Here is a 26,211-nt window from a genome sequence, read left to right as displayed (position 1 = left end):
CCGAGCTGAGAGCCCGCGCCTGGGCTCCGTCTCTGCAGCCGGCTTCCCTGCTCCGATACCTGGGAGCTCTGCCGCACTCAGGCACCCCCGGTCTTTCTGTGACCCCGAGGGTCCTGAGACCACACTGTCCCGCGAGGGTTCCACCCCCCACTTCGCCACCAGAGTGACGTCCCTCAGCGGAGCAGACTTCTAAAAGTTCCGATTTTGTGCTCCGCGGCTCTATCACTTGCCAGAAGCGGCCGCCGGAGGCCCCTCCCCCGCCGTCTATCCTCCCGAATATCGCCTCGGATTCACTTCTCCGCTCGTCCTACCTTCCAGAAAGTGGTCGCTTTTCTGTTCAGAGAGTTGTTGCTATTCTTTTCTTCGATCTCCTGTTGAGTTTGTAGGTGTTCAGAATGGTTTGATCCCTATCCAGCTGAATTCCTGAGAGGAGACGAAATCCAGGTCTCCTACTCCTCCGCCATCTTGCTCTGGTCCAGTGCCTCATTTAAAGTCTTTATTTCCTTGTTGATCTTTTGCTTAGGTGATCTGTCCATTTCAGTGAGGGAGGTGTTAAAGTCCCCCACTATTATTGTATTGTCGATGTGTTTCTTTGCTTTTGTTATTAATTGCCTTATATAATTGGCTGCTCCCATGTTAGGGGCATAGATATTTACAATTGTTAGATCTTCTTGTTGGATAGACCCTTTAAGTAGGATATAGTGTCCTTCCTCATCTCTTATTACAGTCTTTGGTTTAAAATCTAATTTCCCTGATATAAGGATTGCCATCCCAGCTTTCTTTTGGTGTCCATTAGCATGGTAAATGGTTTTCCACCCCCTCACTTTCAATCTGGGGGTGTTTGGTTCTAAAATGAGTCTCTTGCAGACAGCATATCGATGGGTCTTGTTTTTTTATCCAATCTGATAGCCTGTGTCTTTTGATTGGGGCATTTAGCCCATTTACATTCAGGGTAACTATTGTATTGACTGTAAGGTGACTGTTATTGTATATTGTCTGTGTTCCTTTCTGGTCTATGTTGCTTTTAGGCTCTCTCTTTGCTTTGAGGAGCCCTTTCAATATTTCTTGTAGGGTTGGTTTCGTGTTTGCAAATTCCTTTAGTTTTTGTTTGTCCTAGAAGCTTTTTATCTCTCCTTCTATTTTCAATGACAGCCTAGCTGGATATAGTATTCTTGGCTGCATATTTTTCTCATTTAGTGCTCTGAACATATCACGCCAGTCCTTTCTGGCCTGCCAGGTCTCTGTGGATAGGTCTGTTGCCAATCTAATGTTTCTACCATTGTAGGTTACATATCTCTTGTCCTGAGCTGCTTTCAGGATTTTCTCTGTCTCTGAGACTCATAAGTTTTACTATTAGATGTCGGGGTGTTGACCTATTTTTATTGATTTTGAGAGGGGTTCTCTGTGCCTCCTGGATTTTGATGCCTGTTTCCTTCTCCAAATTAGGGAAGTTCTCTGCTATAATTTGCTCCAATATACCTTCTGCCCCTCTCTCTCTTTCTTCTACTTCTGGGATCCCAATTATTCTAATGTTGTTTCGTGTTATGGTATCGCTTATCTCTCGAATTCTAGCCCTCGTGATCCAGTAGTTGTTTATCTCTCTTTTTCTCAGCTTCTTTATTTTCCATCATTTGGTCTTCTGTATTGCTAATTCTCTCTTCTGCCTCATTTATCGTAGCAGAGCCCCCATTTTTGATTGCACCTCATTAATAGCCTTTTTGATTTCGACTTGGTTAGATTTTAGTGCTTTTATTTCTCCAGAAAGTGTTTCTCTAATGACTTCCATGCTTTTTTTAAGCCCAGCTAGTATCTTTAAAATCATCATTCTGAACTCTAGTTCTGACATCGTACTAATGTCCATATTGAGTAGGTCCCTGGCAGTCGGTACTGCCTCTTGTTCTTTTTGTTAAGGTGATTTTTTTTCCATCTTGTCATTTTGTCCAGAGGAGAATAGATGAATGAGAGAACAAAATGCTAACAGGGTAACAACGTCCCCAGAAAATATACTCTAAACAAATCAGAGAAGACCTGAAACTGGAGGAAAAGAAAGGGAAAGAAAGAACAAGGAAAAAGAGAAAAAAAGAAAAAGAAAAAGATAAAAACAAACAAAAACAGAACAAATAAAAAAAAAAACAGAATATGATCAGGCTGGTGCATAGATCAGTGCCACACACTAGATTTGGGGTGTATTTTGGTCTATTAGAAGAAAGTGCCTCCCCAAATTTTAAAGTAAGAAAAACTTAGATATGTACAAAAATAAGGGTTAATACGATGAAGGGATGGACTATGACTGTAAAGATGATAATTATAAAAGACTTTGTAAAAGGAACTGATAAGATAAGAAGTTGGTTGAAAAAAGAAAGAAGAGGATTTAAAAAAAAAAAGAAAAAAAAAGGGAGAGAATGTGATCAGGCAGGAGACTAGAACAAAGCCATACACTAGAGATTTAGGGTATATTTTGATCTGTTAGAAGAAACTGTATCTCAAAATTTTAAAGAGAGAACAATATGCCAAAAATAAGGGTAACTACTATGAAGGGATAGAACATGACTCTAAAAATGAAAAATAAAAATGTTTTTTAAAAAAGGGATTGATAAGATGTTGGTTGAAAAAGGGAAAAAGAAAAATTCAAAAAAAAAAAAATTAACTTTGAAAGACTAAAGAATCATGGTAAAAAAGCCATGGATTCTATGTGCAGTATTCCCCTAGCGCTGGAGTTCTGCCGTTCTCATTGATCGGTAAACCTGGTCTTGGCTGGCTGTTCTCGCTGATCTTCTGGGGGAGGGGCCTGTTGCAGTGGTTCCCAAATGTCTTTGCCGGAGGCAGAATTGCCCCTCCCTTGCCGGTCCGGGCTAAGTAATCTGCTCGGGTTTGCTCTCCGGAGCTTTTGTTCCCTGCAAGCTTTCCGTACAGCTTTGGAGGCGGAGAGTGAAAATGGCGGCCTCCCAGTCTCCGCCCCGGAGGAGCCGAGAACTCGGGGTCCCGCTCCTCAGCGAGCCCCCAGAGGAAAGCAGTCAGTCACTCCCGTCTCCCCGGTCTCCGGCCGCACTCCGTGCTCACCTGGCCTGTGACCACGCGTTTCTATCTCCGGCACCCGACCCCGTGTGGAGTCTCCAAACCCAGCAGATCCCTGCGGTGCGCTCCCGCACCTCTCCTCCCGGGGGAAGAAGGTGAGTCTCCCCAGATCTGCCGCTTGTTGGGTCCCTGCTGGAGGAGCAGTGGCCCGACTGTGCCGCGGATCACAGTTTATGGCAACCCCGAGCTGAGAGCCCGCGCCTCGGCTCCGTCTCTGCAGCCGGCTTCCCTGCTCCGATACCTGGGAGCTCTGCCGCACTCAGGCACCCCCGGACTTTCTGTGACCCCGAGGGTCCTGAGACCACACTGCCCCACGAGGGTTCCACCCCCCGCTTAGCCACCAGAGTGACGTCCCTCAGCGGAGCAGACTTCTAAAAGTTCCGATTTTGTGCTCCGCGGCTCTATCACTTGCCAGAAGCGGCCGCCGGAGGCCCCTCCCCCGCCGTCTATCCTCCCGAATATCGCCTCGGATTCACTTCTCCGCACGTCCTACCTTCCAGAAAGTGGTCGCTTTTCTGTGCAGAGAGTTGTTGCTATTCTTTTCTTCGATCTCCTGTTGAGTTTGTAGGTGTTCAGAATGGTTTGATCCCTATCCAGCTGAATTCCTGAGACCAGACGAAATCCAGGTCTCCTACTCCTCCGCCATCTTGCTCCGCCCCCCCACAAGTGATGCTTCTACTGGTCGCCGGGGAGAAGGGGAGACACACAGACGGGCAGGGGTATGCAAGCCCACCATCAGCCCAGGGAAGGACTTTGCGCCAGCCAGGGTTCTCTCCCTATTGTATCACAGCAAAATGCTCTCCGTTCCTCATCTCTCTCCTCGCCCTTTCTTCCCTCCCTTCTTTGGTTTCTATTTTCTTGTTCTTTTTACAAGTCTGGGTATGGGTACCTGTTGATGATGGAAGAGGGCTTCTCTCATCATGCTGACTTGGGGCTCCCCAGGCGTAGACTTCCTCAAGAATCAGAAACTGTGTCCTAACAGAGGAGATACATTTTTTTCTTGAATAAGGGACAAGTGAACTGACCCCAAGTTTCAAACTTAACGGTGTAGATGACACTAGGCAAACAAAAGTTTGCAGTAGGCAAAAAGATGACAGTTGGCAAACCAAATAGTTGTAATATGACAAACATGGAATTTTTTCAGTTAGTAAGCCATTGTTGAAAAGAGCTAAAAAACAAAACTCTGGTAGTTCCCTGAGCATGACTTAAAGGCATTTTATCAATACTTTTTTTCTGCAAAAATACTTTATTTTATGACCTTAAAATCCCAGCCACAGCTTTGCTTTGTTCCCATTTACACCACATGTCCACATGCATAAAGTAATCACATTTAAGGAGATTACACATAGAACCCAAGTCTAAAAGTACTTATAGCAATAAATATAGCAGGGATCCAAGCCTTCCAGTGAGCCAAAACACTCCTTATAAATCTTACAAGTTTGTATCTGTGTGTATGTACTAGTTCTAGGTTCAATCTCTTATAAAAGATGCTTGGCTCTGGCTTTTAGATCAGAAGATCCTAAATCTATATTTATATCCAAAATCTTATTTTAGTTCCACTATATTTTGAAAATATATTTTTTGTCAAATATTTCTAATGCTTTTTTTTTTTTTTAAGATTTTATTTGCCAGAGAGAGAGAGAGTGCACACACAAGCAAGGGGAGTGGCAGGCTGAGGGAAAAGCAGGCTCCCACTGAGCAGGGAGCCTGATGTGGGGCTCAATCCCATTTGACCTAAGCCGAAGGCAGACGCTTAAAGACTGAGCCACCCAGGTGCCCCATTTCCATTGCTTTTTAAAAGATAATATATATTAACTGTCACATACTTAATGGATTAATTATATTCAGAAAAAAATTGAACTGTGGAAATACATATTCCATAAGGAATACCCATACAACTCTTTTATGAATTAAATGGTCTTATTACATGGAGTAAAGATGTGATTGGCAGCTGCAAGTGCTCTAAAACACTTACAGCTCAGTAGCTACAGATGTAGTTTATGACATTTTCTCCAACACTTTCCCACACATTTTAGGATTAGAAAATCCATCATGAGAGATGGGTAATATTGTCTGGTATACAAAGTTTGCTATCGTTATCTTATTTCAACCAGAAAAAAAAAAAAAATCACCCACCATTATTGACTCACCACAATTATTTAGAAAAGGTCTTTTATTAAAAGATTGAGTTCCTTTTTTACTCTAAGTACTTAGCACAGTGTGCCAGCTTTTATTATTTTTATTCAAATTCGTCCATCTCTCTTGACAGTAAACGATAGAAACCAAATCAAACTAGCTTAAGGAAAACAAGGTTTTTACTGGCTTATGAAAAGTTGATGGCACCGGCTTTCAGCACAGTTGAATTCAGGTGAGCAGCATGGCATTAGGAAACAGTGTTTCCCCATCTCTCCATTTCTCTTTCCTCGGGGTTGATATTTTTCAGAGGCTGGCTTTCTCTACAAAGATGTCTGCCAGTGTTTCTAGATAAGTATCCAATTAACTTCAAGAATAATAGGTAGAGTTTCTTTAATCCTGCAGTTATGACAAAGGCTCTAAGTTGAGTCTCATTGGTCTGTTGAGTCTCCTTGGCCTGACTTGAGCCACTTCATCACCCATGAGTGAGTACGGCTGGCCAGTGAATCCGGAATTGCAGTTAGCCAGGCCGGGGCCACATTTCCTAGCAACACCAGAACCATAAGGAAAGAGAGCTTGGAAATCAGGAGGGTGAATGCATGCCAGTCTGGCAAAAAGAAAGCAACAGATGTCTATTGCTTTACTTAACTCATCCACCAAACATTTCCTGAGCTTCTGCTGTGCTCCTTGCACTGACTCTGTGTGTGAGCAACCGAGAGTGTGCATGACTAACAGCAGAGCAATGGGCACAGCAGGAAGGAAGAAATTCAAAAGTAAAAGACCTAATCCCTCCCCTCCAAAGAGAGACATCTGTAGGCTCTAAAAACAGTGAAGAACGAGGACTCTGTGATGACCTTGTTGATACCGGTGGCAGAAATTCCGAGTAGGAGAAAACTCTGTGATTGGAGAACTGAGAAAGCCCTTGGGGTGGGGGTGGTCTGGAAGGATGGACCAAACGTGGAAGGTGGGGCAGGATCTCGCAAGAGACTAGGGAAGCATCGGCAAAGGCTCACAGCTTTGATGCATGCAGTATGTTTGCGAGACAGGCGAGGACCAGGTCTAGCCACCCTGAGGAGCAGTGCTGGGAAGGAGAGGCAGATGGAGGCTCGTGGGAGAGAGAGGTGATTCCTGAGGATTCCTGAATGCCTAGAGCAGTTTCAGCAGGAACTGATAAAGAAAGGCAGAGTTGAGGCAGGAGAATAAAAGCATGCTAGAGATGATTCTGGTAACGGGCCGTGGGATGTCTTAGAAAGAAGATGGCAGGCATCGAGAGTGATGTAGGGCTACTGCAGAAATTGTGGATGGAAGTGACAAGTTCTGAGAAGGACCCGAGGCTGTGGAGGAGAGAGGAGACCACGCTGAGAGAAATGTCAAAGGGAAGATCAATAAAACTCTGAGGCACTAGTAGAAATCAAGGAGGAAGGAGAAGATGAGTCTAATGATCAAGCCCAGCGCCCAGATAATGGAAGAATCATTAAGATGTAGTGACAGGAACCATCACTTCATAGTATTTATGGTGCATTCCTCAGTGACACTGTCACTTTCTACCATCTACTTTAACTATTTGCATGCATGTCTTTCACTGGGAAAATGTCTAATTCATCTCCATCTCTTCAGCAACATAAAGTTTGGTGTTTTGCACAGACTATTCAATGCATACTTGTTAAACTAATTTTATGGAGGAGAAACAGATTTCTGGGAGGTTAAAAATGTGTTCACCATAAATGTTAGTCACAGGATGGTAGTGAGGGTCATCTTTTAAATCTCTGATTCTTTATTCTTTGTAGTTCCTTAGCGCTATGGTTATTCTCCATAAGGGATAGATAATATCTCTCCAGTCCAAACTGCCTCACAGAAAACCAAGTAAGTATCTATGTCCTGTGCTATACAAACTTCTAGTGCATTTCCAGATTATCTAATTTACTCAAGATTTCTTTCAAAGTTAGAGCAACAGAAGCAAGTCTCCCTCTGGCCTCTTAAAAACTCTTAAACTTTTCCATTTAGTTCTGTAATTTAAAATTTTCTGAGACCATGGAACCCTACTGAGTGCAAGGGTTCTGTTAGGCTTTGTTTGTTTTACATAGAAAGTACAATATGAAGTAACACTACAACAGATTGCACGGAAGTAAAAGATTAAATTTTCTGCAGGGTTTCTCAAAGTGTCCAAATTCTCATGCACTGAAGTGTGAGAACCATTGGTCTTTGACAACATCTCAATAATCTCTTTGAACATTTGGTTTTTATTTTTTTTAGGATTTATTTGCTTATTTTAGAGGTGGGGGAGGGGCAGAGGGAAAGGAAGAGAGAGAATCTCAAGCAGACCCCGCGTTGGGCATATGTAGGGCTCCATCTTAGGACCCTGAGATCATGACCTGAGCCTAAACCGAACTGGAAGCTAAACCAACAGAGCCACCCAGGCGCCCCTGAACATTTGGTTTTTAAACTTGGCCTTGTATCAGAATCACCTACAGGGCTTATAAGGCACTGATTGCTAGGTCCATTTTTCGAGTTTCTGATTCAGGACCCCTGGTGTGTGGCCTGACAATTTGCATTATTATTTTTTTTTAAGATTTTATTTATTTATTTGACAGAGAGAGACACAGCAAGAGAGGGAACACGAGGAGGGGGAGTGGGAGAGGGAGAAGCAGACTTCCCACTGAGCACAGAGCCCGACATGGGGCTCGATCCCAGGACCCTGGGATCATGACCTGAGCCAAAGGCAGACACTTAACAACTGAGCCACCCATGCGCCCCAACAATTTGTATTATTAACAAGTTCTCAAGTGATCCTGAAGCTTCTCTTCTGGGGACCATACTCCAAGAACCACAGTTTTGGTGTCCCTTAACAAGAGGAAACCTCTCATGAAGCTCCTCTTCCCTTAACAAAGATCACCCCCTCTTTTTTAAAGTAGGCTCCAAGCCCATTGTGGGGCTTGAACTCATGACCCTGAAATTGAGAGTGACATGTTCTACAGACTGAGCCAGCCGGGTGCCCCAAAGAGTCCCACCTTGAATGCCCTTGAAACTGTGTATTGAAAGAGCTATAAAATTGTTGTGGAGTCCATATATCTGTGTGTAGGACACAAAGACTACATCTGATGAAATGTGCATTCCTGTGAAATACCAAAGCCATTAGGGCAGTCCCAGGAAAATTAACCAGAGGGCACCCCCTGAAGACTCATACTCCTTCCTGACGAGCACGATTTGTAGTAATCGCAAAATTAAGGTGGAAGCAATACTAGGAAAACGAGGGCTGAAAATTCCCTTCTGAATTTCAGATTTAGTTCAATAAAATGCTGCAGCAACACAAAGCTGTAATCTGTTTCCGCATACCAATTTGTGCAGAGCACAAGATCACATCAGTGAGGAAGCAATGCATCTCCTTCTCAGGAAAGACTAATTGGAAGCTACAATTAGCTGGGTAGTAAATGCCAGGAATTCTAAATCACAATCACCAAATAGCCTTCATTTGGCACCCTAATATGGGGGGGGGGGGGCAGTGATGGCCGCTGAGTAGGAGATGGGATTTTTGCCTGGAAGAATAGAGGCTCTTGCATATAAACAGGTATGTCTCAGTACACAGTTAATACTTGTTTTGTCCTTGACTCATACACACGTCACACTCAAATTCAAGGTTGCTGAGCGGGGAGGTGAAGAAGGAAAAGTGAGCACTGTCAGAATGGCCGGTTTGTTTAATGGGTATGAAACTCTGGATTTGGTTTTGCCTCTTTCTTCCATTAGGCATCATTAGGATTCAGGCTCAGAGTGTGATTAGTAGGTCTCTAGGGTAATTTGAATTTCCTAGAACAATTTCATTATCCCAAGTCTTCTCCTGACCTCTGATCCTAAACCACCTTTGAAAGGTTTACTTCTTGGTGGGAAGGCATTGGCTTTCCAGGATTCCCATGAACATTCTCACACATGACTTTTTTACATCATTAGAATGCTACTCATTTGTTCATTTATTTGCTCACTCGTGTATTCAGTAAACGTTTGTGAAGCGCTCATTACATCGCTGCCATCATTCTGGGCCAGTGAGAATGGTTTCTGCCTCCCGGTCATCTCATCACCATATGTGGTGGTTAGTGTTGATACTTCTGTCTTTTTATTCAGATTCCTTTTTTTTTTTTTTATTAAACACTACTTCCCTTATTGTGTATTTTTCATCAAACATCTATAATATTTTTTTAAATGGTGCCTGAAGAGATAAAATTTTACCTTTCCAGGTTGGAGAGAAATAATTTGAAAAGTGTTATTAATTTTCTGCTTCTAAAAATGACAACATCCATTCCCTTTCATAAAAGCTCTCCTTTGTTTTAGCAAAAGTATCAGCATCTGGTTTTTTTTTTTCCACTCACTGATTTAAAATATTGAATGACTATTTTATGGTGAGCATTGTTCCAGATTTTGGGATCTATTAGTGAACAAGACAGACAAGATTCCTGTCCCGGTGGAGATCACATCTTGATGGGGGAGAGAGAAAATGCCAGAATAAATATGGAAATGATGTGGAATGTTAGAAGGTGATATCTGCCAAGAGAAGAAGGATATGTAAATGGGAGAAGGGCTGAGGGAGCTGTAAGGCATGGTGTAGATATGGGTACATAGATTCTCATACTGTTCTTGAAAAAAGTTTTGACGTGCCCATCACCCTGAAAGTAGAGATGAACCTTGAAATGTTATTTTTAGTATCGCAAATATGTGTATCTTCAAATTTAGGGGCTGTTTTATTTTAAGATACATATTTAAATTGGACTTGCACTAAAAATGATAGACCGTTTTGGGGAGATATGTGTGAGGATCCAGCAATCCAGTGAAGAATGTGAGCTTTTCACTCACCTGGAGAAGAGACAGGTGAGGAGACTCCTGGATGGGTTTGGTAGAGTCCTGCTTGGACAGGGTGCCATGTCTGGTGTGATTCAGCATAGAAGACCCTAGCACTTGAGAATATGGGACTTTGGAAGCCTATCTCATCCTCTCTGTGGAAGTAGACATTAGAGTTTCCTCTAAAAAGATTTAAAATTCTTTTAATCAGGAAATGGGAAGGCCTCTTGGGAGGGGGGTAGGTAGGCCACTTTTCTTTCAGGGGTGCATTCACTTATGGGTCTGCATTCTGAGGTTCAAGAATACCTTGTTTTATATAATGGTGATGTCTGGGCACAAATTTAAGTAACAGAATAGCAGAATTTGTCTTTAATGTGAGAATATATTTCTAATCCCTAGCCAACACAATACTTAATACAATATTTAATTAAGCACTTGAAGCATCTCTTTAGGCTGGAGTATAACAACACTGACCATTATCATTATTCCTTGTTATATTGTGGAAGTTGTGACCTACATAATAAGACATGCAATAAAAATAAATGGTGTAAGTACTTTAGAAGAGGATTATTACCTAAAGTGTCAAAATAATTTCCTGAAAAATCTTCCTAGTTTGTAAGACTCAGCAAAGTGCCTGAATACAAGATGAATATACAAATATCTAGATAATTCCAAACACTGTGTAGTTAGAGTGAGAAAAAAGAAACTTCATTGTTCATAAAAATAAAACCTATAGATCTTCCAGGGATTGCCTTTCAAAGAAATATGTGCAACGTCTGTATAGAAAGTGATAAAACTACTCTAAGAAATAATAATAACAATAAAACTGGATAGATGAGGAGCCAAATCTTAGCTCAGGACTAGACGAGCGATGTTGTTAAATGATGGAAGTATATTGACTCATCTTACATTAACATGTAGGTTGAATGTAATTACATTCAGGAGATTGCAGGGTAAAATTTATGTTATTTCTATAGTGCCCAGAACAGTGCAAGGTACAAAGGGAGAACTTAATTCGGGGCAAATGAGTTCTATTTCTAGGAGGCAGGAAATAAACAATGAAGTAGGTGCATCTTGTATGTTTCCCTTGTGCCTTTTATAATCACTCTGTGAGGTATTAGAATCCCCACTACACAGAAAAGGACACTGGGACTTAGAGAAGTTGAGTGCATTCTTGAACTCGGGGACACTCACCAGATTTCAGAAATGAGTATATAAGGGTTCTTTCATAAAGGTACTGAAGGCAAGCACATCTTTAGTCTTGTAGATTTATTGCCTGTTTCATAGTGAACATGAGAGTTTTCTGAATGGGAGCTTTCTTTGATCCCATAAGAATTCCATGCCAATCCAACACTGGTTACATTCCATAAAACGATAACATCAAGTCAGGAGGAAGACGGCTGTAATATTCAATTGTCTGTAACCAATGTGTTAGGAGTCACTGTCTTTCATCCAGACAGTACAGTTGCATTTCTAAAATGACATCTATTACCACATTAGAGGCAACCCATAACAGTCCCTTATAGAATGTTTGTCTCAATTGTGGTTATTTAATGTTATTATACCAAATTTCAAAATGTTCCTACGGTAAACAGACACAGGGAAAGACTAGATGAGTAGGAGCTCATTTTCAAGTTCTAAGAAGCCAATGCTCCATTTTCTCTCTCTTTTTTTCAATCTATTTTATTTTTTTATTTTTAAAAGTCTCCAATTTCCTGGCCTTAGGAATTGCAGAGTCTCCTTTCTCAAGGAAAGGCTTTCTTAAATTCTATTATTTATGCAGGTAAAAGTCGATCAGCTTTAGAACAAATTCTTCAATTATTTGACACAGCCCTGAAATGGCTAAGTGGTCATGCACATATATTTTTGATGAACTTACTGTAAGGAGGAAAAATAAACATAGGACTTTAGCACACACGCAAAGACACGCATATGTTCCTCAGGTGAAAACTTTATATTAAGTTCTGGCTCAGGGCAAATTTAAACAGCTGAGTTATAAACCCATGAATCAAGAGGTCAGACTGAAGATGCTGACAGATATTTAACTCCAGCACTACCAGCCGCCATGACTTTCAAAATGCAGCAAACCACCAGAGACAGCGACGTGTATCCTGGACCAGGTCCTAAGCAGTTAAAAGGAGCTGGGGATTATTTTATTCCAAACTGCGGTTACATTTGCAGTTTCCAACTATTTGTTAGCTCCTTTTTTATAGGCATGGGGCACAGTTATAATGATATGCAAACAAAATAAAAAATAATTAGCAATATCTTTTATTATTCTAATTTAACAATATTAAAACAACACAATATTGCTTTGGAAGAAAGTGGTAGAAGGCAAATGCTCTTGAACGGAAATTAAGTACCAATATACTGGCATATTATTATCTACACAACTTGGCTAGATTACTTTCTGTATCTCTGTCGCAGGGAAGCCATGTACGCAGGGAGATAAATACATCTAGAAAGATGTCTGACATTTCCAGAACTGCTTTGACACATGTTAAGAGCTGAAGGCAGAAGTTCAAGTACATGGAGCCTGGTACACAGAGGGTGTTCAATACTTGTTGCTAGAAATTCAAGGTAGTTGAACAAATCAAAATACTGACATACTTTCTTAGAAGAAGCCTTCAGAAAAATGGAAAACTAATTCTAAATAATGACAAACACTGACTTCCCTTGTGGAGTCACGAATATGTCACCAGCTGCCGCAAAAAAAAAAAAAAAAAAAGATGGACAAAGTAAATGTGACAAACCCTAGAATAATGATTGGATCTGGGTTCTGGGAACATTGGAGTTTATTGTACTATTATTTCTATTCTTGTCGATTTTTGAGATTTTTAATGATAAGGTTTATTTAAAGAAGTCATCACTTCAAGAATGCATCGTGTGATGATCTCTTTACTTCCTGTGTGTTTGGGCACTTGTATTAAACTCACTTCAAAGAGAGCTACAAATACTCACAACAAAATATCCACAATTTTTCATTGCACTTGAGTTTTACTGCATTGTATAATGCTTTGGGGATCCTTTCTAGAACTGCAATATTTGTGGAACACTGGGGTTCACTTAGTTCCAGTTACAGCCTATGCAAGGAAAACTGCCTCTTTGGACTCCCATCCATAAATGACCAACCGACTCCCTTCTGAGACTGGCAAAATGACATGAAGCTGTCGACACGCTTTGAAAGGAGCTTTAGAATACTACAGACATGGACTCACCTTGACTGTGAGCTAAGCAGAATACTAAACACGGTAGACAGATTTGAAGGAATCTGGGGGGAAAAGAGATTTGGAGATGTCTTTGTAAACTAGGAAAAGCTACTGAGACCCCAATTTTACCTGGCATAACCTCTGTTTTTAATCTTAATTCAATGAATTATCTTAAAGTCTATAGTCATTGGACATTTTTTTCTGAACTTGGCACACCTATCTGGTTAAAGTCCAGCTCATAGAACTCAAACTGAAGGCCTTAGCAAGTTTCTTTGCTCTTCTAGCCCAGTGACAAAGCAACGGACCAAATACCAAGAACCTCTTTTTCCAGTTCTTACCACTGCTCTCTTACCTGGGGACAGGTGCCTGCCCCTTGTGTGTGTCAGCTTCTTTTTCTTCTATTTCTTTTCTTTTTTTTTTTTAGATTTTATTTATTTATTTATTTGACAGAGAGAGATACAGCGAGAGAGGAAACACAAGCAGCGGGAGTGGGAGAGGGAGAAGCAGGCTCCCTGCTGAGCAGGGAGCCCGACGTGGGGTTCGATCCCAGGATCCTGGGATCATGACCTGAGCTGACGGCAGACGCTTCATGACTGAGCCACCCAGGTGCCCCTCTTCCTTCTATTTCTTAACACACAGGATCGCTATGCCCTGTCTCACTGAGTCTCTCAAGCAGCCACCTGATTGATTTGCTGGGCCTACTGGCCCATTTGTTCCCATCAAATCCATCCTATTGGGAAAGACTTCTGGGAATAACCAGGCACCTCATCATCTTCATTCTGTGTATCTGAAGCCATGTTCCTGTCTTCTAGATTGGAATTCCCCCTTTGTCCCCTTCCCAAACCTGCCTGACTCTCGGCAGTTTTTGCTACCCTGGTTACCACCTTCTCCTCCCTGGAACACTTTCATATTCCAGCCTACCCTTTGAGGAGTACTTTTACTTCCTGCCCGGGGGGTAAACTCCAACAGAGCCCAGCTAGTTGTACTCTATACAGAACAAGCCACTTAAAAAAAAATTGGATAGTTCTGGTGTCTGATGGTGGTATGTGTGCATGTTAATTTCCATCTGTATCTGAAAGGTAGTCAGATGTTCTAATCAGGAGTTCCCAGGACAGCGGTGGTCAGGTGGCATTTAATCAAAACTTTCACTGGGCACAGGTGGATTCTCTAAGAGCCTCAACTCTCTTCAGAACTGACTTATACTGGAGGTTTAGGAATATTTGCATAATAAAAGTTAAGAATTGCTTCTCATTGGTGAAGTTAGTGGGTTGTTAATTAGCAAAAAGAGATCCCTGAAACAGGCTCTCTTTGGCAAATTTAGTGGGACCCAAGATATTGTAGAAACGCCTTCACATCCCCCTCTCTTTCCCAATGCAGGCATGGATACAAGTTCAAAACTCAATTGGTACCTCAAGCTTGATTGTCAATTAATCCTGTGTCCCACTGGAGATTTAGAAAATTTCGATCACCAGACTCTAATATATGATCATTTGCATCGGACAGCTGTCAAATGATCACATTTGTTTCATGTTTGTTTTTTTTTTCCAGTACTAAAAAGGACATAGAGATTGGACTTTATTCAGATTACATAACTTTTTGTGTCTACTTGCTAGTAAATCTAAGTGTTGCAGAATTCTGTCAGGGACCTGATTTCATTATAATCTCAGAGAGGGGTTGTGATCAGAGGGTGGGAGACCTCATTCCCTGTAACCACACGCAGCTCTTGACGTCTATTAAACTGGCTATGTCAGTTTATAACAGGGTGCAATCCCCCCCCTACATATTTTATATGTTTACATAATGATATGTCTACCTATCCACTTACCTGCCTTCCTACTAAGCCAAATTTCTTAGTTTCTAAAACCTTCTTGCTCAGGAGTTGGCAACCCGTGGCCCATAGGCTGACTCTGGCCCACTGACTGTTTTTGTCAGTTAAGTTTTCTTGGAACACAGCCACGCTCATTCACGGACATTGTTTACGGCTGTTTTCACTCTACACTGGTCGAATTGAGTAGCTCTGATAGGGGCTGTATGGCCAGCAAAGCTAAAACCATATTTACTTTTTGGCTCTATACTTGAATATGTATGAACATTCACATACCAATTTTTAAATTCCCTGCTGGTTTTATCTCAAAAGACTGCAAGCTCTCAACACAGGAGAAAGCAATCAAGGAAGAAGGCATGGTCCTAGGTCAAAGCCGGGCCTGATGGGAAGGGAACACAGGAATCTCTAAGTAGATGTATTTATACACAGAGACGTTAGAATGAAGCAAATAGAAGGTCTGATTGCCCTCTGAATGGACTCCCTCATTCTTTTGACTTTGTTATGATTTAATTTTCAAGTCAGACCTCTAAAGCCACTCCTGGGCCTTACTTTGTGAAGGTGCAGGGGGAATTAAGATATTCGGCTAGTTAATGAGAAAGAGGAGACAAAAACCATCCATCCTCCTGAAATTGGGAATGGAAGCTGGAGGCCAAGTTGTTCTGACTGCCTTCAGGAGGCCACCAATTGTTGTGCAGAGAGTATACCTATGGAAGCTTCTTTCCTATGAGCTTGTGATATATGGAACAGTCTTCCACCTGCAAATTGCTTAGACATGCTCAGTAACACTTTCAGTACGTTGGCTGCATTCTCCTGGATTTACTTTTTTTGACCCGAGTGACAGTTTACTTGGCAATGCCTATCTAGGTGTGTAATTCAACTTGAGCAACCAAATACAGTTTACCCACACATCCACCTCCCGATTCCAGCTAAGTCCTTCTGGCTGTAACAGATGTCCGCAGCTAAAATTACTATGTGAACAAAAAGTAAAGAAGGATGAATAGGATGAATAGGATCACTGTATTAAAGAAGTAAACTTAATTCTTGATTTGTCACTGATTCAGAGAGTAAGGGGTCAACACCATCCTTGGCCAAATACTGGCACCCTCAGAGTTGAATTCATAATATTATTCCCCTATTTCAATGCTTTAGCCTCAGAGAGGAAGAAATCCTGCAGCTATACTCATCCACAGTATGGTATACACACACACACACACACACTCATACACACATTTTTTACAAATATAAATGCAAGTATGAATGAAGTGTTTAGATTCATTCATTCATGACAGGCATGCTGCTAGAGATATTATAAATCTACTGTAATGATTCTCACACTTATGTTCTTTTGAAGCTTACAGTCTAGAGACTCAACTCTCAGGAAAATGAGGGGCAAGATTTTGGGCTCACCTTGGTTTTTCTAGTCTTGAACTAGTAAACTTAGGAAAAGGAAAAACCAACCCTATGTCCATATTTTCTATTAGAGTTTTAGAATGTAAGTTTCCTGGGTTTTAAGACTCTTTAATATTGAATTAAAAATGACTATGGTTAGGCTTTTCTTTCACTGTAAACAATATTTTGATTTTTACATGCATTTGTTACATTAATTGAACATTCACAAATTTATTTTAGGATCCCCTCAAGAGCTCAACTGCTGCTTTTTAGAAATCATGATACAACCCTATCTAATAATTTCTGTTTCAGAAAAACAGATTGGTAGCAATTTTGACATTTGCTTATTCATTCATTCACAAATAAGTTACTGTGTGCCTAGCTCTGTGCTGGGGCAGATATAAAGGAGAATGAAACATGAGGAGAAGGATGTCATAAACTAACTTAAAATGACTGGAATGAGTCTCATCAGAGGGAAACCAAGGAGAACAAGGGCGTCCCATTCATGGTAATGGGGACTGGCTGATAGGATCTAAGATTGAATTCCTGACGCAGGGAGTAATCAATATACAATGATGTGAAGTGGAATGTGCATGAAATAAGAAAGAATGTGTGAAATGTTTGAAGTGAACAATTCAGTGTGTGACTTGTTTGAATTCTGTAGGTAATAGGTGGAAGATATTTCAATTGATTTCAACCAACCATGATAGACCATGAAATAGGAAAAATATTTAAGTCAGCAAGGTTAAACAGATCCCCTGTGGCCCACCTCAGGCAGCTATTTTATCTTTATAATTAAAAAAAAAAGACTTTGGCCTTTTGTGTAGCATCAATTAGGTTATTTGTTACGGAAAAAGAAAACTGTAAAATTCTGCAAAAAGCGAATTTTCAGAAAAAGGTAAAATCATGACTGTCATAAAAACATAAAAAGGAATGTGTTAAAAATTTAATTCTATTTATTAATTAATGAGGGAACCAAGCAGATTTTATAATTGGCTCAAAAGAGAAACTTAAGAACAGACACACTTAGAGATCAGAAATATTGCAATGTATGTACAAATGCAGAACAAAACTGGTTTTGGGGGCGCCTGGGTGGCTCAGTCGTTAAGCGTCTGCCTTCGGCTCAGGTCATGATCCCAGGGTGCTGGGATCGAGCCCCACATCCGGCTCCCTGCTCGGCGGGAAGCCTGCTTCTCCCTCTCCCACTCCCCCTGCTTGCGTTCCCTCTCTCACTGTGTCTCTCTCTGTCAAATATATAAATAAAATCTTAAAAAAAAAAAAAACTGGTTTTGGAGGTGTAGAGGGGGAAGTCAGTTGTTTTCTACAAGACATAATTTTTATGTCTATAGATAAGAATTACTTTCTTTTTCCCTGGAAGATATTCACAATTTATACTTAACTGTAAAACTGTTTCAGTGGAATCACAATTAGATAACCCTGAGGAGTATCCTTTAGAGTCCAGTCAGTGCAGAATGTTTCAATGAAGCACAAACTCCTTCCTACAATTCTAAGCATGGAACCAGGATATTGTTTTTTCTCCCACAGTGGTTAAGGATCATTAAAAACAAAGTGAATAGTCCATTCATAAAGTGAAAAAAATTCCAGACGTTTAAAGTGATGTTTTAAATATCTAATACAGAGCCCTGGACATAAGTGCTGGAAAATGTTTTTTGAATATTGATTGCTATAGAAATGCTGTCATTAAATAAAAAATTCAATTAAAAATAGGAGATACAACAACAGAATCTTATATAGCAATAAAAATAAAAAACACGAAGACATGGATAATCTCACAAACAGAACACTGAGCAAAAAAAGTCAGGTACATAAGAATACATACTGTATGGTTCTAATTATACAGAAGACAGAAACACACAGAAGTAATTCAGGATGTTATAGGTTAGGCTGAGGATCACCCTAGCGGGGGTAGTTACTGGGAGTGAGCATGAGGGAACTTCTTGGGTATTGGCCATGTTCTATTTCTAGAAATGGGTGTTGCCTCCATGAGTATATTTACTCTGAATTGTGTACCTTTTTGCATGCATGTTAATACTTACATAAAACTTCTATGAAAAAGGTATGTAGAATTAATCTAAAAACAGCATCTAGGTAACATTCTACTTACATTAAAGATGTATATATATATATCCATATGAGTTTAAAAGCAATGTGTTAATGATCTCTAGACAGTAGGAGGACAGGTATTTTTTACCTTTGTCTTTGTGCCTTAATTTAGACAACTTTATCTTTTTATACAATAAATCTGAATTTTATGTATTAAGAAAACCACAAGGATGTCTGGGTGGCTCAGTCAGTTAAGCGTCTGCCTTCAGCTCAGGTCATGATCCCAGGGTCCTGGGATTGAGTCCCGCATTGGGCTCCCTGCTCGGTGGAGAGCCTGCTTCTCCCTCTCCCTTTGCTCCGCCCCCCGCTCGTGCACTCTCTTTCAAATAAATAAATAAATAAATAAATATCTTAAAAAAAAAAAAAGAAAACCACAATGTAGCTGTCATTAATTAAAAAGGATATAGATTCTTTCTCAGTTGATGAAATTAAAAATTGGAATTATTATGCATAATAAATATCTCAATTGTATTAGTCATCTCCAGAGAAACAGAACCAACATATTTATCATAAGGAATTGTCTATTTGATTATGGAGGCTGAGAAGTTTCACGTCTGTAAGATGGAGACCTGGGAAAGAAGGTAGGTTAGTCCCATTCCAAGTTTGAAGGCCTGAGGACCAGGATAACCAATGGTGTAATATCCAGACCTAGGACAGAAGAAACTAGAAGTCCCAGCTCTAACAGTCATGCACAGAGTGAATTATCCCTTCCTCCACTGTTCTGTTCTAGTCAGGCTCTGGCTGGATTGCATGAAGCCCAGCCACAATGGTGAGGGTAATCTTTACTCAGTCTACTGATTCAAATGCTAACCTCATCTGGAAACACCCTCCCAGACACATTCAGAGTAACATACAACCAAATATCTGGCCACCCTGTGGCTAGGTCAAGTTGAAACATAAAATTAGCCATCACACCCATCTTGTTAAGTTTACTTAATTAATTCTAATGAATTCCAATGAATGCCTACAAAAAAATTAAAGAACCTTAGCTTAACTATCACAGATAAGCTCATGGTGTTCTCCATTCAATGTAGAGGTGATTAGTGTTCATCATTGTTGTGTAATGACAACGACTTCACAAAATCATTTCACCCAGAAACTGTGCTTGGCATATTTCTTGACAATTCACAGTTACTATTTTAAAACATTCACACGCCCAGGCATACCTCAGAGATATTGTGGGTTTGGTTCCAAACCAATAACACAAGTATCACAGTAAAGTGAGTCAAATGAATCTTTTGGGTTCCCAGTTCACATAAAAGTTATGTTTACATTATACTGTAGTCTGCAGTGGCATTATAGAAAAAAACCCCACAATGTACATACCTTAATTAAAAAATACTTTATCGCTAAAAATTGCTAACCATCATCTACGCTTTCAGCGAGCCATTTTTTTGCTAGAGGCCTTCCTCTATGTGGAAGGCTGCTAATTGATCAGGGTGATGGTTGCTGAAGGGCGGGTGGCTTTTGTGGTAAGTTCTTAAGATGAGACGACAATTAGGTTTGCCACATCAATTGACTCTTCCTTTCACGAATGGTTTCTCAGTAGCATTTGGTGCTGTTTAACACCAACGTAACATTTACCCACAGCTCAACTTTCAGAATTGGAGTTAGTCCTCTCAAACCCTGCTACTGCTTTATTAACTAAGTGTATGTCATATTCTAAATCTTATGTTGTCATTTCAACAATCTTCATATCATCTTCACCAGGAGTAGATTCTATCTCAAGAAACCACTTTCTTTGCTCATCCATAAGAACCACTCTTTATTCATTCAAGTTCTATTAGAAGATTGCAGCAACTTGGTCCTATCTTCAGGCTCTACTTCTAATTCTAGTTCTCTTGCTGTTTCCACCACATCAGTCCTGACTTCCTCCACTGAAGTCTTGAACCCCTCAAAGTCATCCATGAGAAATGGAATCAACTTCCAACTCCTGTGCATCTTGATATTTTGACCTTTTCCCATGAATCACCAATGTTCTTAATGGCATCTAGAACGATGGACTCTTTTCCAGGAGGTTTTCAATTTACTTTGCCCAGAGCCATCAGAGGAATCTTGTCCATGGCAGTCATAGCCTTAGGAAATGTATTTCTTAAACAGTAACACTCAAAAGTGGAAATGACTCCTTAACCCACGGGCTGTAGAATGGATGCTATGTTAGCAGACATGAAAATAACATTAATCTCATTGCTCATTTCCACCCACCCAAGTACTCTTGGGTGACCAGGTGTATTGTCAAAGAGCAGTCATATTTGGAAAGGAACCTTTTTTTACCTGAGTGGTAGGTCTCAGCAGTGGGCTTAAACTATTCAACAAACCATGTTGTAAACAGATGTGCTTTTATCTCAGTTTTGTTATTCCATTTATAAAACACAGGCAGAATAGATTTAGCATATTTCTTAAGGCCCTAGGATTTTCAGAATGGTCAATGAGCATTGGCTTCAGCTTAATAGTCATCAGCTGCATTAGCCCCTAACAAGAGTCACCCTGCCCTTTGACACTTTGAAGCCAGGCACTGACTTCTCCTCTCTAGGTATGAAAGTCCTAGATGGCATCTTCTTCCAGTAGAGGGCGGTTTCATCTACATTGAAAATCTGCTGTTTGGTGGAGCCATCTTCGTGAGTGATCTTTGCTAGATCTTCTGGATAACTTGCTGCAGCTTCTACATCAGCACTTGCTGCTTCCCCTTGCACTTTCTAAAAAAAAGATTTTATTTATTCTTTGGACAGAGAGAAAGAGCACAAGCAGGTGGAGCGGTGGGCAGAGGCAGAGGGAGAAGTAGGCTCCCTGCTCATGACCTGAGCAGAAGGCAGACGCTTAACCAACTGAGCCACCCAGGCACCCCTCCCTTGCACTTTCTGTTTTGGAGATGGTTTCTTTCCTTAAACCTCATGAACCAACCTCTGCAGCTTCAAAATTTTCTTCTGTAGCCTCCTCACCTCTCAACCTTCATAGAATTGAAGAGAGTTCAGGCCTTGCTCTGGAGTAGGCTTTGGCTTTAGGAAATATTGTGGCTGGTTTGATCTTCTAACCAGACCACTGAAACTTTCTTCATATCAGCAACAAGGCTGTTCTCTTTCTTACCATTTATGTGTTCATAAGCAGCACTTAATTTCCTTCAGGAACTTTTCTTTTGCCTTCACACCTTGGCCACCTGTTAGATGCAACAGGCCTACCTTCTGGCCTCTTGGCTTTCGACATGCCTTTCTCAGTAAGCTCAAGCATTTCTAGCTTTTGTTTTAAAGGGGCAAACACGCAGCTCTTGCTTTTCTTAAATACTTAGAGGCCATTGTAGGGCTATCACCTGGCCTAATTTCATTATTGTGTCTCAAGGAATAGGGAAGCCGAGGAGAGGAAGAAAGATGGGGGAATGGCCAGTCAGTGAAGCAATGAGAACATAAACATTTGTTAAGTTTGCTGTCTTACATGGGCACAATTCATGGTGCCCCAAAATAATTACCACAGTAACATCAAAGGTCACAAATACAATAATAATGCAAATGTTTGAAATATTCCAAGAATGACCAAAACGTGACACAAAGACACGAAGTGAGACAGGGCTGTTGGAAAAACGGTGCTAGTAGACTTGCTCAAAGCAGGGTTGTCAGAAACCTTCAATTTGTAAAAATCACAGTATCTGCAAAGTGTAATAAAGTGCAGCGCAATAAAACGAGGTGTGCCTGTCATTTCCCTCCAGTTATTCTGAGCAAAGGAAACAACCTGGTTTTATTTTTTAAATGTCCAGCCCTGAAGTGCACAAAGGTAAGATTCTTGAGTGACAAACTCTCGGACCAGCATTTCAGCTGTGGTCATGGCGCCACTCAGACTCTCCCACCTCCTTCATTTACTCCTAAGGTGAAGGGTGGGATGCATTTGCCAACCAGGGTGGGGAGGTGATTAATAAGACCAAGTCGACTCTGCAATCTCAGCCTGGTTCTAAACAACCAGCTGCCTCGATTCAGGCACAGAAGGCACAACCAGAGTCAGCCAGGATGCTAGATAACAATGCGCGTGCAATTTCAATGTTATCTTGGCAGTGTTTTACATTTCCAGTCTTCATAAAACAGAAAGTGTTGCAAAATGCTACGATTTAAAAAAGCAATTAACATACCTTGCTTAGAAAACATTTGGCAAAAAGAAATATCTGTATCTACAACTATAAAGAAAATCTGTGATTCTACATTTATTTAACTAAGACATAAAAGAAGAAGTATTCTCATACATTTCCCCAAAAGCGAGTAGTTTTAGATAAGCTAGTTTAGTTGTTCAACATGTTTAACGTTGGTAATAACCAATGTTTTGGGGATATGGTGATTAATATACAACTTCTGCTGTGGGACTTACAACTTCTGTTAAAAGTCAGACTCCTCTGAGAATTTCACAAAAGTGACAGAAATTCTCAGAAAAACGTTTGTACAAACTTGCTAAAAAATGCAGTCATTCATATATTTTTCAAATTATCTTTACCATGATAATGATAATGAGGGATGAGAAAATAAGAATGAAAATAGTACATACTGGTTACTATCCAAGAGTCAGCCATGGGGTCATTGACTTAAATATATTACCTTATCAAACCTTAAATATTCCTATCTGGTCACATTATTATCCCCATTTTATTTTATTTAATCAATTTATTTATTTTTAATTGAAATTCACTTAATTAACATATATTATTTGTTTCAGGGGTACAGGTCTGTGATTCATCAGCCTTATTTAATACCCAGTGCTTATTACAACACATACCCTCCCCAATGTCCATCACCCAGTTACCCCATCCTTCTCTCCCGCCTCCCCTCTCCCCTCCAGCATCTCCCCATTTTATAGATCAGGCAACTGAAGCTTAAACAAGGTATGTAGTTGACTCTGGATCACTAGACAGTAAATGTGGAGCTGTCAAGCCCAGGATGTGGTTCATCATGCTGAACAGATATCAGTTTTATTTTCAAGTAAATAGATGACATACAATGGAATAAAATCCTAAATAGTTTGCTGGTATATACAACAAAGTCCTCAATTTGCTGTTCTGCTATTATTTCCATGTAATAAGTATTAAAAGAGAGAGTGGTGGGCACATGGGTGGGTTAAGCACCCGACTCTTGGTCTCAGCTCAGGTCATGATCTCAGGGTTGTGAGATCAAGCCTGGCAGTGGGCTCCATGCTGGGTGTGGAGCCTGCTTAAGATTCTCTCACTCCCTCTCCCTCTGCCCCTCCTGACTCCCTCTCTCTAAAAAAAAAAAAAAACCCAAGAGTAGTTACTTCTTACAATTTTACTGTGAAAATGGGATAAAAAGTGAAAAGAAAGTAAGATGCATGTAACTTTGGCAAAAATAATTACATAGCTCACAAAGGAATTATCTGGAAACTATAAAGAAAATAGACTATAAGGTCCTGATTGCATGAAATAGGACCCAAACTCTGTCCATTCTGAATTGATGATGTCATGCAATCCCTTGACTCATTTCTCTGGAATTCAGAGTTACCCATCATTTGTAGAGCAGTCACATAATTTCCCTCAAGCTATCCAGAGGAGCTACAGAAAATAAAACAATGATTTTATGTCATTGCTTTGCTAATGCCCTGGGAGCTATTCAGCCCACCCACATTCTATCAAGATGCCATTATGGGAAGAATAAGCTCTTTGTAACACAAGGCAATATAATTTCAAGAATGTGGTGTTGTGTGTGCCTGTAATCATTATAAAAGTATCTATTCAAGTAACCCACAGTCATCTCATGATTCATCTCTTTCATTTAATTCTGCATCGGATCATTTGAATGTGAAATTACCAAAAGGACTTCAGTAAATTGAAACCCAGGGTCTGCTTCACTTAGGAACTCAGTCCTCCACACCTCTCAATTCCATGTCTGAAAGTGAGGCTGGAGCACCCAGATCACAGTGTGGCCAAATGGGTGACTATAATTCATCACCTTCTTAATTCATATGGATCATATTTATCATGGCAACAGAGTCAAGAGTGAAATATGGATACAAAAATGGTAGTGCTTTGCTCTGTCATAGACTGACTTCTTACCCAATCTAAGTATTCTTCTTCTTTTTTAAAGATTTAATTTATTTTAGAGAGAGAGTGCACACAATGGGGAGGGGCAGGGGAGGAGGGAGAGAGAATCTCATGCAGACTCTACACTGAGCGCAGACCCCGACACGGGGCTCAATCTCACAAACCTGAGATCACAATCTGAGCTGAAACCAAGAATGGGGCGCTTAACTGTGCCACCCAGACACCCCTAGTATTCTTTCTTATAATGATGAAAAGTGTAATACATTTTTCTAGTTTGTTTTATCTAGAAACTCTGTTTATGGGGGGGCGGGGGTCAGCTTAACACGCTGGTTAAATGCTCCATTTTCTCTCTCTGGAAGTAAGATACTCTACGTTCAAATCCTGGCTCAGTTATTTGTTTTGTGCTACTGTTCTAAAACTTTCCAGTGTATCTGAATCACTTGGAAGCTTTGTTAAAATACAGATTACTGGGCCACTCTCAAATTTTCTAAGTAGGTGTGAGATAGAACCCAATATTTAGCATTTTTAATAAATTTCCAGGTGATGCTAATACCACTGATGCAGAGACCACAATTTGAGAACCATAAATGTATCTCAGAGCCTCGGTGTCAACATCTGTAGAGATACTAATTAATAGTTCCGACTTATTAAGGTTCATTTCCCAAATACCATAATTTAAAACAAAAAGGCAAATGAACCAAAATGGGTTATTTCGACGTAAATTGTAACTAATTGAAGAAAGTGTCCTTTTCTAACCTTTTTTAATTGTGCTATTTAAGTAAATCCTCTATGTGATAATCTGGACTGACATTAAGAATATGTGACTCATTCTTCACTTTCATAAAATGGTGACTTGCTTTATCAAGGATTTTCAGTTAGCCCTTGCGAAAACTCATCTTCCCTATACTGGTTAGAACCAACTTTGAACACCAGTCAGTTACGACAGACACTGTTGGTTGTCTTCTAATTATTCCCTCTTCTTTCCCTTTTATCCTTGACTCCTGAGTCCTCAGGTAGCCACCTTCCTAAGAATGGCCACATGCCTTAGAGGAAGTTGGACACATTTCTTTACCTAAAGTGTCCTGATTAATGTAAGTAAGCTCCTTAAGGAGGTCCTATTGCATGAACACACGACGCAATTCTGGTCACAGGGAAATGCTGGTGAATCTTCTGGGGGCACCTCAGGGAAATGGTCTTTATTCAGATAAAATGACACCTTGGAAGGGCTACCTCCTTTTTCCACTTAATCTCGAGGTGTATGTTGCCTGGTTCTGCTGCAGCTATCTTATGGCCCTAAGGGGAGCCAGCCTGAGAACAATCGGATAGAGTGAGGACAGGAGGAGAGAGATGAAAAAATATCCAGGCCTTTGACAGAGTTAACTAACCTTGGAATTGCTATATCTCCATGCTCCCTGTTATACAAGATAATACATTTTCCTTACTGTTTAAACTATTTTCAATTCTATCTTCAGTTATTTGCCACTGAAAGTGTCTTAGCTGATAAACCAATTTATAAAGCATATTATTCTTGAAATTAATTAAAATTATCAGAGTAGTCTATGCCAGGGGTCTCATTTTCGCTGCGGCATTAATGGACAATGTGAGCAAAT

The 26,211-nt window shown here is 40.4% G+C and overlaps 1 protein-coding gene across 1 annotated transcript in view; it reads right to left on the bottom strand.

The window, feature by feature from the left end:
* The window catches only part of LOC144381148 (uncharacterized), a 638,603-nt gene that overhangs the window by 285,383 nt on the left and 327,009 nt on the right, over nucleotides 1–26,211 (bottom strand). The window contains exon 4 of the mRNA XM_078067564.1: nucleotides 3,965–4,050. Coding sequence (XP_077923690.1) covers nucleotides 3,965–4,050 — 86 coding nt within the window. The remainder of the gene's footprint in view (nucleotides 1–3,964; nucleotides 4,051–26,211) is intronic.

The sequence above is a fragment of the Halichoerus grypus genome, chromosome 2, assembly GCF_964656455.1.
Source record: "Halichoerus grypus chromosome 2, mHalGry1.hap1.1, whole genome shotgun sequence".
Classification (NCBI taxonomy): domain Eukaryota; kingdom Metazoa; phylum Chordata; class Mammalia; order Carnivora; family Phocidae; genus Halichoerus; species Halichoerus grypus.
The sequence above is the reverse complement of the archived record's forward strand: the minus strand, read 5'-3'. Positions and strand labels throughout refer to the sequence as shown.